The following is a 12,010-nucleotide window of genomic DNA, read 5'->3' as shown; positions in this document are numbered from 1 at the left end:
TCCCTCCTGGCTGTCAATTCCCTATTCCAGTGCCTTTTCCTGTGTTTTCCACAGGCCTACAGTGCTGCTGTGCACACCCAGTGGCAGTGGATCAAGCAGCTCTGCCTGTGCGTGGAGCAGCACGTCAAGGAGAACGCTGCCTATTTCCAGGTATTTGGGGCCAGATTCCCTCAGTCCCATCTGCTGAATCCCACTCCATGAGCTCCTCACACTGCTGTTGTCCTTGATGGAGAGGAAGAAGGGATTTTTTTTCCCTCTGGAATATCTGTTTAGCTGCTCCCTGGGCATTTCTAGGGGAAAAAGGGATCAACAATTCCCTGTAGTTCTGCTCATCCACGTGGGATGGTCCTACCCTTGCAGCCCTAAAGCCAGAGAGCAGTGTCAGGAGCTGCTGGCTGAGCCTTTGGGGTGCTCCTTGGCTGTCTCCAGGCTGCTCAGGGGGCTTGCCCAGGTCCCCGTGACCCTTTTTGCTTTGGCAGTTCTTCAGCGACGCCCGGGAGTCGGAGGCGTACCTGCGGAACCTGCAGGACTCCATCAAAAGGAAATATTCCTGCGACCACAACACGAGCCTGACGCGGCTGGAGGACCTCCTGCAGGACTCCATGGTGGGTTCTCTGACACCCAGCACCCTGCTCTGGTTGCCTGGGACACCTCTTTGCTCCCCAGGGAGAGCTGAGCTCTTTATCCCCACAGTTTGGTGGGATGCGGTTTGTGTTCCACCTCAGGCAGTGATTTGCTTGCCCTTGGAGCTGCTGAATGAGCTGCTGCAGGCTGTGCTGGCCACAGCTGTGTGGTGTAGCTGGGGTTGGCCACTGTCATTTGGAGGCACCATCTGACCTCTGTGTGTCCTCAGGGTGAGGAGCAGGCTGTGCAAGATCACAACCTGAGCTGCTCCTGCCCCAGCCGTGCCCATCCTGCTGGAGTCCTGCTGACCAAGGCAGGGCCTCTAGGATGCTCCTGGTTCTGCTTTTTGGAGCTGGTGGAGAAATGCCTGCTCTTTATCCAGCCCAAATCCTGTGTTAATCCATGCTGCTGGATGGGGGGAGAGCCAGGGCAGCCTGGCTGTGATCTCTGAACACGTGGCCTGGCTTAGCTGAGCAGAGCAGAGCCCAGGCCGTGGCACTGTCACCTTCTTGCCCGATTTGGCCTGAAAAAAAACCAACCTAAAAACAACCCCCAAGGAGCAAAGCATCAGCTGGTGTTGGACAGCAGGGTCAGGGGAGGATCTGGGCTGTGGCTGAAGTGCTGAGCTGTGGTGGCAGGGTCAGGAGGTGACACTGAGAGTGTGGAGGCAGGTGGTCACCCAGAAGGGCACAGCAGGCTGTCCCCAGAGGCACTGGGGTGCCCTTACTGGGGGTGATGGGTGCATCAGCACTGGCTTCTCTCCTGGAGGCCTGGGGGCTCCCCCATCCTCTCTCAGGGTAGTCCTGGTCTGTCTCTGGTGCTGCCAGGACCTGGAGCAGCCAGGCTGGCTCCCAGGGTCTGTGTTTGGGAGCCCTGGCACATCTGGGGTGGGAGAGGCTGTTCTGGGCAGCCAGAGAGTGGCCACAAACCCAGGACTGGGGCAGCTGCCCTGAGCTCAGCTATATTACTCTTTCTTACCTAATAAGTGAAAGTTGTATTTCTTCCAATCATGCTCCCTGGGAGACAGGCACAGGTAGTTTATTTAATCATTTATTCTTTTATTTTAATTTTATTTAATTTTATTTTTTTTAACCATGAAATTCTCCTCCACTGTTTTAGCACACTAACCAACCCCAGAGTACCAAGCATGAGGGAGAACCTTTTCTGGGATCCTTTGTTTTTGAAACCTTTGCCGCAGCCAGCAGGGGCTGAGCTGTCACTACTCACACGAGCTGCCAGTGTTGTGATCTGCACATGTCTCCAGAGGCTGTTCCAGGGGAGCTTTGCCACCATTCCCCCCTGGGCTGGCGCCATCACCTCACCCAGCAGGGATTTGTAGGAATAAAATTTCCTGCAGCTGGCAGATTTCTCCCCAAAGCCAGAGGCCTGTGCGATCGCTCCACCCCGAGCCCCTTCTCCTGAGATGTTTGATCCCCATAATTCATCATCTCCCATTCCAGCCGTTGGTTTAAACACCCTTTCATCCTTTGCTTTAGAGAGGGAGCATGCTTCCCTGGGCTCTCTTGCAGGCAGCCAAACATCCCCAGCTTTGGGCTGGACATTGTCCTGCTCTCAGCCCCTCACAGCTCCTGGGACTTTGTTTTGGTGGATGTTGTGTTCTTTTGGGTTTTTTTTTTTTTCCCTTTTGAAAGAAAACATTTTCTTGTCCTACCAGCCAGAGAGGCAGAGGTGTGCATGTGGCTTTGCAGGGCAGTGGGAGTAGCAGTGATGTCCCATCCCATCTCCTGAGCCCTCTTCCCACCCTGCCAGGGCAGCAGGATCTCCTGAGGCGTTTGCTCAGCCCTTGCAGGCCAGCACTGGGGTGGGGGGCGAGCTGAGCTGCCTGGCACAGGCCTCCCCTCACCACCCTTGAGCAGCCCATCCTCCTTGTCCCTGCCAGGATGAGAAGGAGCAGCTGATCCAGTCCAAGAGCTCTGTTGCCAGCCTGGTGGGACGGTCCAAAAGCATCGTCCAGCTCCGGCCCAGGAACCCAGAGCACGCTGTGAAGAGCACCATCCCCATCAAGGCTGTCTGTGACTACAGGCAGATCGAGGTGAGGGCTGCCAGGGTGCTGGTGGCACTTGGGAAGGGAAGGCAGGGACAAGGGAGTGACACCCGGGGTGGTTTAGGATGAGAGCTGTAGGATCTGTCAGTGGAAAGCAGGAGTGGGAAGACAGGGGGAGGGAAACAGCAGGGATGTTTTTCCTGGAGCAGATTTCCACGTCTCAGATTTATTCTGGGCAGGAGCTGGAGTCCTTTCCCCTTCCAAGGAGGATGGGCTTCATCAGGCTGAGCCAAACAAGCCCGTGGGTGGCAGCCAGCTCCTCCCTGTGACTTCCCTGTCCCTTCCTCTCCCGGCACGAGCCTGCCGCACTGCCTGGCGCCGTTCCAGGCTGCTGCTCCATTAAAACACATCCATCTGTGGATTTCTGGGAGCTGGCTCACCCCCAGGAGAGGGGCTGGCAGCAGGGACAGGCGTGCACAGCCCTGCTGCTGGTTTCTGATGGGCTCCTGGTGCTGGTGCTGTCGCAGATCACCATCTGCAGGAACGACGAGTGTGTCCTGGAGGACAATTCCCAGAGGACCAAGTGGAAGGTGATCAGCCCCACAGGGAATGAGGCCATGGTGCCTTCTGTCTGCTTCCTGATCCCCCCACCCAACAAAGAGGCCATCGAGATGGCCAACAGGTAACTTGGTGACAGTCACAAAGAGATGGGATGGTGGGGATGGAGGTGTGAAGGTGGTTTGTGGTGAGGAAGGGAATCCCTCCTGGTTCTACAGCTGCAAACTCCATTGCAGAGACTGCTGCTGTAGCTTGCAAAATGAAAAAAAAAGACAATTTGGGAGGAGGGATCCCCCCAGGGATCTCTGGCACTGAACAGCAGGAGCATCACTCCCTGTGTGGTGCCAGACTGGGGTCACTGGGCTGACGGGCTGCTCTCTGCCAGTGATGGCTGGAGGATTAGCAGGGTCAGGGCTGGGTTTGCTGGGAAGATCCAGGGCTGATGGAGCTGCTCCTTTCCCCTTGCAGGGTGGAGCAGCTGTACCAGAAAGTGATGGCTCTCTGGCACCAGCTGCACATGAACACAAAGAGCCTCATCTCCTGGAACTACCTGAGGAAGGACATAGCCCTGGTGCAGAGCTTCAGCATGGAAAAGGTACAGAGGAACTTCCCTGCCTGGTTCTGGGGTTGTGCTGCTCTCCAGGCTTCTCTGTGTGGCCAAAGAGAGGGGAAAACCAGGGAGTGGGGAAATCAAGGGTCTTTACACCTGGAACAGCGCACACCTTGAAAAGGGTCACGGTTTACAGCTATAGGGAAAAGGGGAACAGTTTACACCTTGAAAACCTGAGTTTGAGGGTGCTGTGCAAAAGGATTGCAGCTTTTCCCAATAAAAAGAGCATTAGGAGTTTGCTGCTGCTGAGAGATTGTGGATTGAACATTTCATTAGGGAGTGAGCATGGCTGGGGGGAGGCATGGAGGATTTACCTCTTCCCCCTCTGAAAATACTCCTGGGACAGATGAAGGCGGTTCAGTTGGCATGCAGGATGTTGTTCCTGATGTTTGGACGTGCCTCTTTTTCCACTCACAGCTGAGATCCTTGGCTCAAGGGGAGTGTCAGCAAGCCCTGAAGAGCCTGCAGGGCCACTACGAGGATTTCCTGCAGGACAGCCGGGACTCAGAGCTCTTCTCCGTGTCGGACCGGCTGCGCCTGGAGGAGGAAGTGGAGTCTTCCAAGGAACACATCCGGCAGCTGCTGGAGTCCATGGAGAACGGTGAGCTTCAAAGGGCCTGATGCTTTAACCAGGAGCTGTGGGAGCTCATACACAAAGGATTTATGGGATGGCTTCGTGTTCTCCTTTTCCTGAGCTAGCTGGTTGATGGTGTGAGCAGCTGCTCCCATTATTCCTCCATCTATCCATCCAAGTGTTCGGCCTTTGTCCAGCACTGCTCCTGAAGAGAGGCCTTGGCTTTGCAGCTTCAGCTGGGCTGCTGAGTCCTCTTCCCCTTGGAGTGTTGGCAGAGGGGATGCATTCCAAGCAAGGAGCTCTTCCTGCAGTTAGTCTTTGGGATAATACACGTGGTGGTGGCACTTGTGACACCGTGAGTCCCACCAGGAGCCAAGACTCCGGTCCTGTGGCTGGACTCACTTCCAGAAGGAGATGATTTAATGATTTAATTCAGGTGTTTTCCACCTGAGCTCAGAAATGGAGGTGTCCAATTAAGGTGTTTTCTACCTGAGCAGAGATGCTCAGAGGCTGCACTCAGCTCTGGGCTTTCCAGCAGGTCCCGTTTGGGACAGCTACTGACCAGCACTGCTTGAGCTGCTGTTCTGTGTGTCTCTGCCTTGCAGAGGACAAGGATGAGACCGTTGCCAGGACGTACCTGTCTGAGCTGAAGAACATCCGCCTGCGGCTGGAGGAGTGTGAGCAGCGGCTCGTGAGCCGCATCCAGGCCCCGAGCGGCGCCCGGGCAGACGGGGACACCATCCAGGAGAACACCCTGCGCATGGCAGAGCAGGAGGTCAGGCCTGCTGCTGGCAGCTGGGCAGGGCAGGGCTGAGAGGAACACGCGCCCAAAAATAGCTGTGGCTCCTCTGTGTGTGAGGGGATCCTGGGGTTTGAGGGGATCCTGGGGTTTGAGGGGATCTTGGGGTTTGAGGGGATCTTGGGGTTTTGAGGGAATCTGGCTGTGCAGAAGGCAGCAGGGAAGCTCAGCAGGTGGGCAGCCTGCTTCATTTCCTGACAGCTCCTTAGCCAAGGGCAATCCTGCTTTTTTTCCCTGCTTTTTTTCCCTGCTTTTTTCCCCTGCCCGTTTCCCTGTTTTCCCTGCCTATTTCCCCTTTTCCTTGCCTTTTCCCTGCCTCTTTGGGCTCTCCTTTCACGCTGTCTGTCCCCCTGCAGCGCACACAGGAGGATCTGCAGCAGCTGCAGTCAGAGCTCCGGGTTGTGTCTGAGAGGTGCTACAGCTTCCTGGACAAAGCTCCTGCAGGGCCCAGCACGCCCCACCTGCGCTCAGAGCTGGACTTGGTGGTGAACAAGATGGAGCAGACACATGGGCTGTCTTCCATCTACCTGGAAAAGTGAGTTGGGGACGTGCCTCTGTTCCCAAACGCCCTTTTGAGTGTTCCCAGTTCACTAAAGGCCTTATTCTGCCCCTCCAACACACCTTGTGGTGGATGTAGCTGAATCCATCCCCCTGCAGCACGTGGTGCAGCCTCCAGATCCGTGCCACGCCTGGGATGATGCCACTGTGTTCTGTTTGATTTGCCAGGTTGAAGACGGTTGACATCATTATCCGCAGCACCCAAGGAGCAGAATCCCTGGTCAAAGGCTACGAGGTGAAGCTGAGCCAGGAGGAGGCTGTTCCTGCTGACCTGGCAGCCATTCAGACCCACAGGACAGCCCTGCAGGTTGGTGATTAAGAAGGAGGTTTTGGCTGTGTTTGTAATTGTGTTGGGGGTGTTCTTGAGGTTGTTGGATACAAGTGGAAATAGGATGGGGGTGGAGAGTGTTGTTACTGTTAAGAGTATGAATGTGTTTAGGACTAGGAGCAAATTTTTTTCTGCTGAATTTGGACTGTGGGACGTTTTTCTTGCCTTGATACATTTTTATTAGAGGGTTTTGTGCTGCTGATCTGAGAGCCCTGATTGCTTAGTGAGTGTAGAGGAGGTGCTGTGGCTTGTGCTTTGTCTGCTGCTGTAGGGTATGACCTGCACCAATCTGACCTGGGAGCATGTTCCCCTTCATTCTACACCTCCCAGTTCTTTGCAGGTTAAGGAGAGGGGCAAAATAAACCCATTAATCCCTTCCCAGTGTGTCACCTCTGGCTGGGAGGACATCTCTGGCTTGGTCCCTTCTGCTTTCAGTGACACTGACCCAGTGCTGTCTCCTTTTGCAGCAATGGCTCGGGGAGGTGAAGGACAAGGGCTCAGTGTTCTCCACGCTGGAAGAGGAGATGGTGAAGGCAAAGGAGGTGGGGGAGCAGCTGTTCAGGCTGAGGCAGGAGCGCAGCATTGACCTGGAGCGCTTCCAGGAGAAGGGGAGCCAGCTGTGGGACCGCTGGCAGCGAGTGTGCACCCAGATCGAGACCCGGTGAGGCACCTCCTCCCTCCGCTGCCACATTGACTCTCACCCTTCAGCTGACACCTTGGGTCAGGCTTGGTGGAGGTGAAATTTTTCCTGCTGGGATTTCACCCCCTCTCCTCTTACCTGTGGTGGTTTTCCTCTCAGCCACACGGAGCTGGAGAGCATCCAGGAGGTGCTGAGCGATTACCGGCAGTGCCACAGCGCCCTGATCCAGTGGATTGAGGAGATCACAGCCCAGCAGGAGCTGATGAAGCCTGGCCAGGCTGAGGACAGCCGGGTGCTGTCGGAGCAGCTCAGCCAGCAAACGGTGAGGCAGGACCTCGTGATGTCTCCTTGCTGCCGTGACCGTGTCACTTCTTTTCATCTCTGAGCTTGGGAATATGAAAAGCAGCAGCAGGGAAGGGGCTGCAGGCCTGAGCTGGGTGTCTGGGAAGTGGAGGAGCCCTGCTTGGCTCAAGGTGCAGATGAGGTCTTGTGTGAAAAATTGGAGAGTGTAAAGATTTTACCCAAAAGTGCAGGGATGTGAACCAGAATTCTGCTCACGTCCCCATGGCTGCTGTCAGAGGATCCTAGAAAGGTTGGGTTGGAAGGGATCTCCAAGATTGTCTTGTTTCCATCCTCCTCCCACGGGCAAGGACGCCTTCCACTATCCCAGATTGCTCCAAGCTCAGTCCAACCTGACCCTGAACGCTTCCAGGGTTGGGGCATCCACAGCTTCTCTGGGCAGCAACTCAGCCAATCTATTCTGACAACCATTTTTACTTTGAATTTCCTTGAAGGCTTTGGCTGCAGAAATTGAGAAAAACCAAGCCAAGCTGGACCAGTGTCAGAAATTCTCCCAGCAGTACTCGGCTGCTGTCAAGGTACAGCTCCTGGCTGGGGTGGGCTGGGCAGGAGCAGCCCTGGCAGAGTTTGCAGATCTCACAGGCTCCACATCTCCCCACCTTTTCAGGACTATGAGCTGCAGCTGATGACCTACAGGGCCTTCGTGGAGTCGCAGCAGAAGTCGCCCATGAAGCGCCGGCGGATGCTCTCCTCCTCAGATGCCATCACCCAGGAGGTAGGAACCCACCTCAGCTCAGCAGGGGGAAAATTTTGGGGTGTTCTTCCACGCCCAGCAAAACCACCCAGCAGCCTCTGTGAAATGAGCTCCTTCCTGCTGAACTCTCTTGTATAAATAAAGTTTCCACCCTCGCTGTTTTTTCCAATAGCCAGAGAGGATGGCTTAGTGCCCTAAGCACCAGGTATGCCATACCTTGACTCCTGGGAACCCCTGGGTCAAATCCAGCAGGGTCGGCTCAGCCCTTCAGCCTTGCTCGAGGTAAATAACCAGAGCACCATGCAGTGTTGCTGTGTGTGCATCTTTGGGATGAGAACCTTTTAGGGCCCCGAGCTCCTGTCTGCTCTGTGTGGATATATCAGAGATCCCAGCAGCCCTCTGTAAGAGTCGAGCACCCGCCCCAGTGTCCGTGGCAGGAGTGTCCCCTCGCTCCAGTGTCGTGCAGCATGCCTTGTGTGGCCACCACCACCCTCCCCAGCAGACTGGCTGCATTCCATTGGTGCCATCCCGGCTCTGCCAGGTGCCCTGGGGGGCTCCTGAGCCAGAGGTGCCTCATCCATGTCATGTACTGTGAAGGGTGACACTCTGGATCTGCCAGCAGGGCTGATGCACTCCCTTTTCCCTCTGTTCTCCCCTCTGTCCCTTGGCAGTTCATGGATTTGAGGACTCGTTACACGGCCCTGGTGACTCTGACCACCCAGCACGTGAAGTACATCAGCGACGCTCTGCGGCGCCTGGAGGAGGAGGAGGTGAGGGCATGGGGCACACCTGGGCCTGTCCCCACATCCCCCACATCCCCCACATCCCCCAGGGTGCTGCTCCGTGCTGAGGGAGCAGCATCTCCCTTTGCTCCCCCTTTGGAGGTCCCTTTTGACGTGGTTGTCTTGCTCCTTCCTCCTCTTTTTGCAGAAAGTGGTGGAGGAGGAGAAGCAGGAGCACGTGGACAAGGTGAAGGAGCTCCTGGGCTGGGCCCTGGGCTTGAAGCAGAGTGTGCAGGGCAGGACAGCTGCTGCTGGGAGCAGAGAGCTGGGAGACATTGAGAAATCCATCTCAGAGCAGCAGGTAAAGCAGGGCTGACACCAGACCCTGAGGTTTAACTTCTGCTCTTTTTTTTCACAGCTGCATTAAGCTGCTTTCTTTCTTTTTTACATTTTTTTTCCAGGCCCTGAATGAGGAGCTGATTGGAAAGAAGGAGCAGGTCTCTGAGGCCATCAAAACTTCCCAAATCTTCCTGGCAAAACACAGCCACAAGTGAGTGTGACCAGGGAGAGAACAGGGGCTGGAGATGAGATTCCTTAGAGCTGTGGGTCCATGGGATCCAGCGCCTGACTCCAGTTAAAAACAATGAGCTGCACACCACAGTTTTCTTCTTTATTGTCTGCAATGAGATCTGTGAAATGTGCACTCATTTATGCTGTGGGACAGTATTAATCCTCTTTAGTTGAGATGCAGACACATATATTGGAGGATTTGATTGTTACAATTCAGGTTGGTTAACCTGGCAGGTTTTAGTGAGCAGGGCAGGGAGAGGAAGGGACTCATGGTGGATTTGGCCTTTTCCTGTGCTTGGAAGGATGTGGTAATTCTGTGGTTTGGGCAGTACCCTGAGATATTTCCCCTTCCCCTGGCAGGCTTTCCCAACCAGAAAAGGACCAGATTTCTGCTCAGATTGGTGCTCTGAAGGAAACCTACCAGGCTCTCTGCAGCTACTCCACGGAGCAGCTCCAGCAGCTCCAGAGCCAGCTGGCTCAGGAGACAGAGCACAAGGTACTGCTCCCTGCTCAGCCCTGTTCACTCCTCACCTTCCCTCCTCAGGATGTGGAAAAGGTTTCATTTTGTTGGGTTTCTCTGGCCACTGGCCACTCACAGCCTCTTGCACGAGCCTTCTCTCCTGTTCATGGTCACCCACAGCATCTGGTGGTGCCTGGAGGCCAAGCAGGAGCTGTTGTGAGAGTTGTCCTTTGGTTGCCATCAGGGCCCTGCCCTCTGCACGAGGCTTGTTAGTGCTTGGTGAGCAGGGTGGCAGAAGGAGTTCTGCCCTGGAAATGTCCCCTTGAGGAAATCTGTGTCCTCTGAGGGCTGTGAGCTCAGAGGGCTCGGTCCCACTGCGGGCAGGGGCTGCAGGAAGGTGGGACTCACTCAGGGTCTGGCCAAGGGTTTTTCTCAGCAGCTCTTCCATGTGGAAGGCAATTACACTATCCAGCCCCTCAGCTGAGCTGGGAGACCTTCAGGACCTGTTCCCTGTTCGCATCCACCAGCCCCATCCTTGCAGGGAGGGCTGGAAGCACATCCTTATTGCCTCTGTTCCAGCTGTCATTCACAGATTTACGTGTGCCTGTTCTCTAAGTGTATATTCATGTGTCAATGGATATTTTTGTGTGTTTGCTTGCTGGCTCCCTGTACCCTGAAGCAACAGCCCGCTCACATCTGGCTGTGAGATGCAGGTTTTGGCTCTCAGGTCTGTGAGTGAAGCCCTGTTCAAGCCACTCATGGGGAGAAGGTGGCAGAGCTGCTTTTTTTTTTTTTTGAGATCTTCCTGTCCAGCTTTAACCTAAAAATGTAGTGTTTTGCTCCAAACTGGACTTTACAGCACGTTCCAGGTGTTTCAGAGCAGGAAATGATTTATTTTATTGCAAGCCCTTTAGCCCTTGTGCTGGCAGCAGAAAGGTGAACAAATCATTTTGTTAAGCCATCACAGATTTGGTGCAGCCTCCCTGTGGAATGGATGCTTTTTTTTTTTCCTTTCCCTTTTCCTCCCTTTTGGTCAGGAAAATTATTTTAGAGCAAAAGCCTTCTCCAGGGCTTGTCAAGCTGTTTTGGTACAGCACGAGGCTGCTTTGGGGCTGGAACAGTTTTCACTCACAGATTTGATGAAGCCCAGGCAGCAAAACAAGAGATGGCAGTGGGGCTTCACCTTAAATCCCCATCTGCAAAACCATCCCTGCAGCTCTGCTGCGGAGCTGTTGCTTCACTGTAGAGGGAGCATGAAGAACTCTTTAACATTTGCTTGCTGGAAACATCCAACTGTCAGAAAGAAGTTACAAAAGACCAGAAAAATGCAAAGCAGAGCGCGCTAAATTGAGCATGATGTGTCCCTGTATGGTTTGTGTTTCATGTCAACTGTTTTTAAGATTAACTGACATCCTTGCTTACAAGTTTAACTAACCCCCCTGGGATTTAAACAAACAAACAAAACACACAAAAGGGAAAGAGGACGGACCTGTGTGTGGGGTTCTTTTTGCAAAGCAAAACAGTCGCATGCTGGACGCTAACCCCAAGCTTTACACTGTGTGTGATACGGCTGAACTGCTCCATAAGGCTCTGTCTTTAACTGCTCAAGGCACACCCTGCAAGTCGGTAAGTAAAAGCCTTTTACTCCCCTCCCTCCCATCCATCTCCTTTTTTGATCTTGCTCTTTTGTTTTCCCCCCTTTCCCTCTTTTCTCTGTCTTTCCATGTCTCTGAGTATGCACGTCAGGGTCTGGCGATGGTGGTGGAGAGCTGAGGTTGTCCCAGCAGGTTCCTCCTGTCCCCACAGCAGGGTGTTGGGATGCAAAAGGAATTCATTCCATAGTCCTGATTCCCTCCTTGCTGTCCCCACAAAAATCTTGGAGTGCTTGGGCCAGCCTTATACCCAGCCAGTGGCACTGGGAGAAACCCAAACGTCCAAAGAGCCTGTGAACAGAGACACTTTCTCACCTAAATTATCACCCTCCCTGTGGGGATAGCTGCAAGAAAAGCCCCTCCAAAAAACACCACAGTAGTTGGTGTGGTCCCAGTTTGTCACTGTTTTCATGCTGGAACCTCCAACTTGTTCCATTTCTCCCCTGGCCCTGTCTGAGGAGCAGCTTAGAGGTGCTGGAGTGGGACCATGGCCATGCCTGGGGAGCTGTCCTGCTCCTGCCCTGATGCATGGCTGGGAGCTGCTCCATGGCACGGGGCTCTGTGCTGTTCCCCACCCATCCTGGCACTTGGGATTTGCTTGGGAAGTGCAGGATTTTCAGCATGGCAGGAATCAGCATGGAGGCTGTGCTGGGAAAGGTTCCTCTTTACCCCACAGTGGGTGGTTTTGGGGGGGTTTCTTCCCCATGAGTGGGATTTGTGTTGTCTTTACTTTTTGAAGCTGGAGTTGTTGAAGGGCTTTGTTGTGCTTCTTGGTTTCCTGCCCTCTTTTCTGTGGAGCATTAGGAATGAGTCTGAGTTTTGGTGCTTGCTGCTTTGCTGCATTACTGCTGGTGGA

General features: G+C 54.3%; 1 protein-coding gene across 4 annotated transcripts in view; it reads left to right on the top strand.

Annotated features, from left to right (window-relative positions):
• Positions 1 to 12,010, top strand: part of LOC136566045 (microtubule-actin cross-linking factor 1-like) — a 141,660-nt gene that overhangs the window by 53,055 nt on the left and 76,595 nt on the right. For all 4 annotated transcript variants that reach the window (XM_066564996.1, XM_066564992.1, XM_066564993.1 and 1 more), the window contains 17 exons: positions 55 to 150; positions 480 to 605; positions 2,525 to 2,677; positions 3,157 to 3,311; positions 3,656 to 3,782; positions 4,215 to 4,398; positions 4,977 to 5,146; positions 5,527 to 5,705; positions 5,897 to 6,035; positions 6,524 to 6,717; positions 6,856 to 7,018; positions 7,491 to 7,574; positions 7,664 to 7,771; positions 8,422 to 8,520; positions 8,681 to 8,833; positions 8,934 to 9,022; positions 9,403 to 9,538. In XM_066564996.1, the coding sequence (XP_066421093.1) occupies positions 55 to 150; positions 480 to 605; positions 2,525 to 2,677; positions 3,157 to 3,311; positions 3,656 to 3,782; positions 4,215 to 4,398; positions 4,977 to 5,146; positions 5,527 to 5,705; positions 5,897 to 6,035; positions 6,524 to 6,717; positions 6,856 to 7,018; positions 7,491 to 7,574; positions 7,664 to 7,771; positions 8,422 to 8,520; positions 8,681 to 8,833; positions 8,934 to 9,022; positions 9,403 to 9,538 (2,355 nt within the window). The remainder of the gene's footprint in view (positions 1 to 54; positions 151 to 479; positions 606 to 2,524; positions 2,678 to 3,156; positions 3,312 to 3,655; positions 3,783 to 4,214; positions 4,399 to 4,976; positions 5,147 to 5,526; positions 5,706 to 5,896; positions 6,036 to 6,523; positions 6,718 to 6,855; positions 7,019 to 7,490; positions 7,575 to 7,663; positions 7,772 to 8,421; positions 8,521 to 8,680; positions 8,834 to 8,933; positions 9,023 to 9,402; positions 9,539 to 12,010) is intronic.

Source organism: Molothrus aeneus, chromosome 23 (genome assembly GCF_037042795.1).
Source record: "Molothrus aeneus isolate 106 chromosome 23, BPBGC_Maene_1.0, whole genome shotgun sequence".
Taxonomy (NCBI): domain Eukaryota; kingdom Metazoa; phylum Chordata; class Aves; order Passeriformes; family Icteridae; genus Molothrus; species Molothrus aeneus.
Note: the sequence above shows the minus strand (reverse complement) of the source record. Positions and strands in the feature narration are given on the sequence as shown.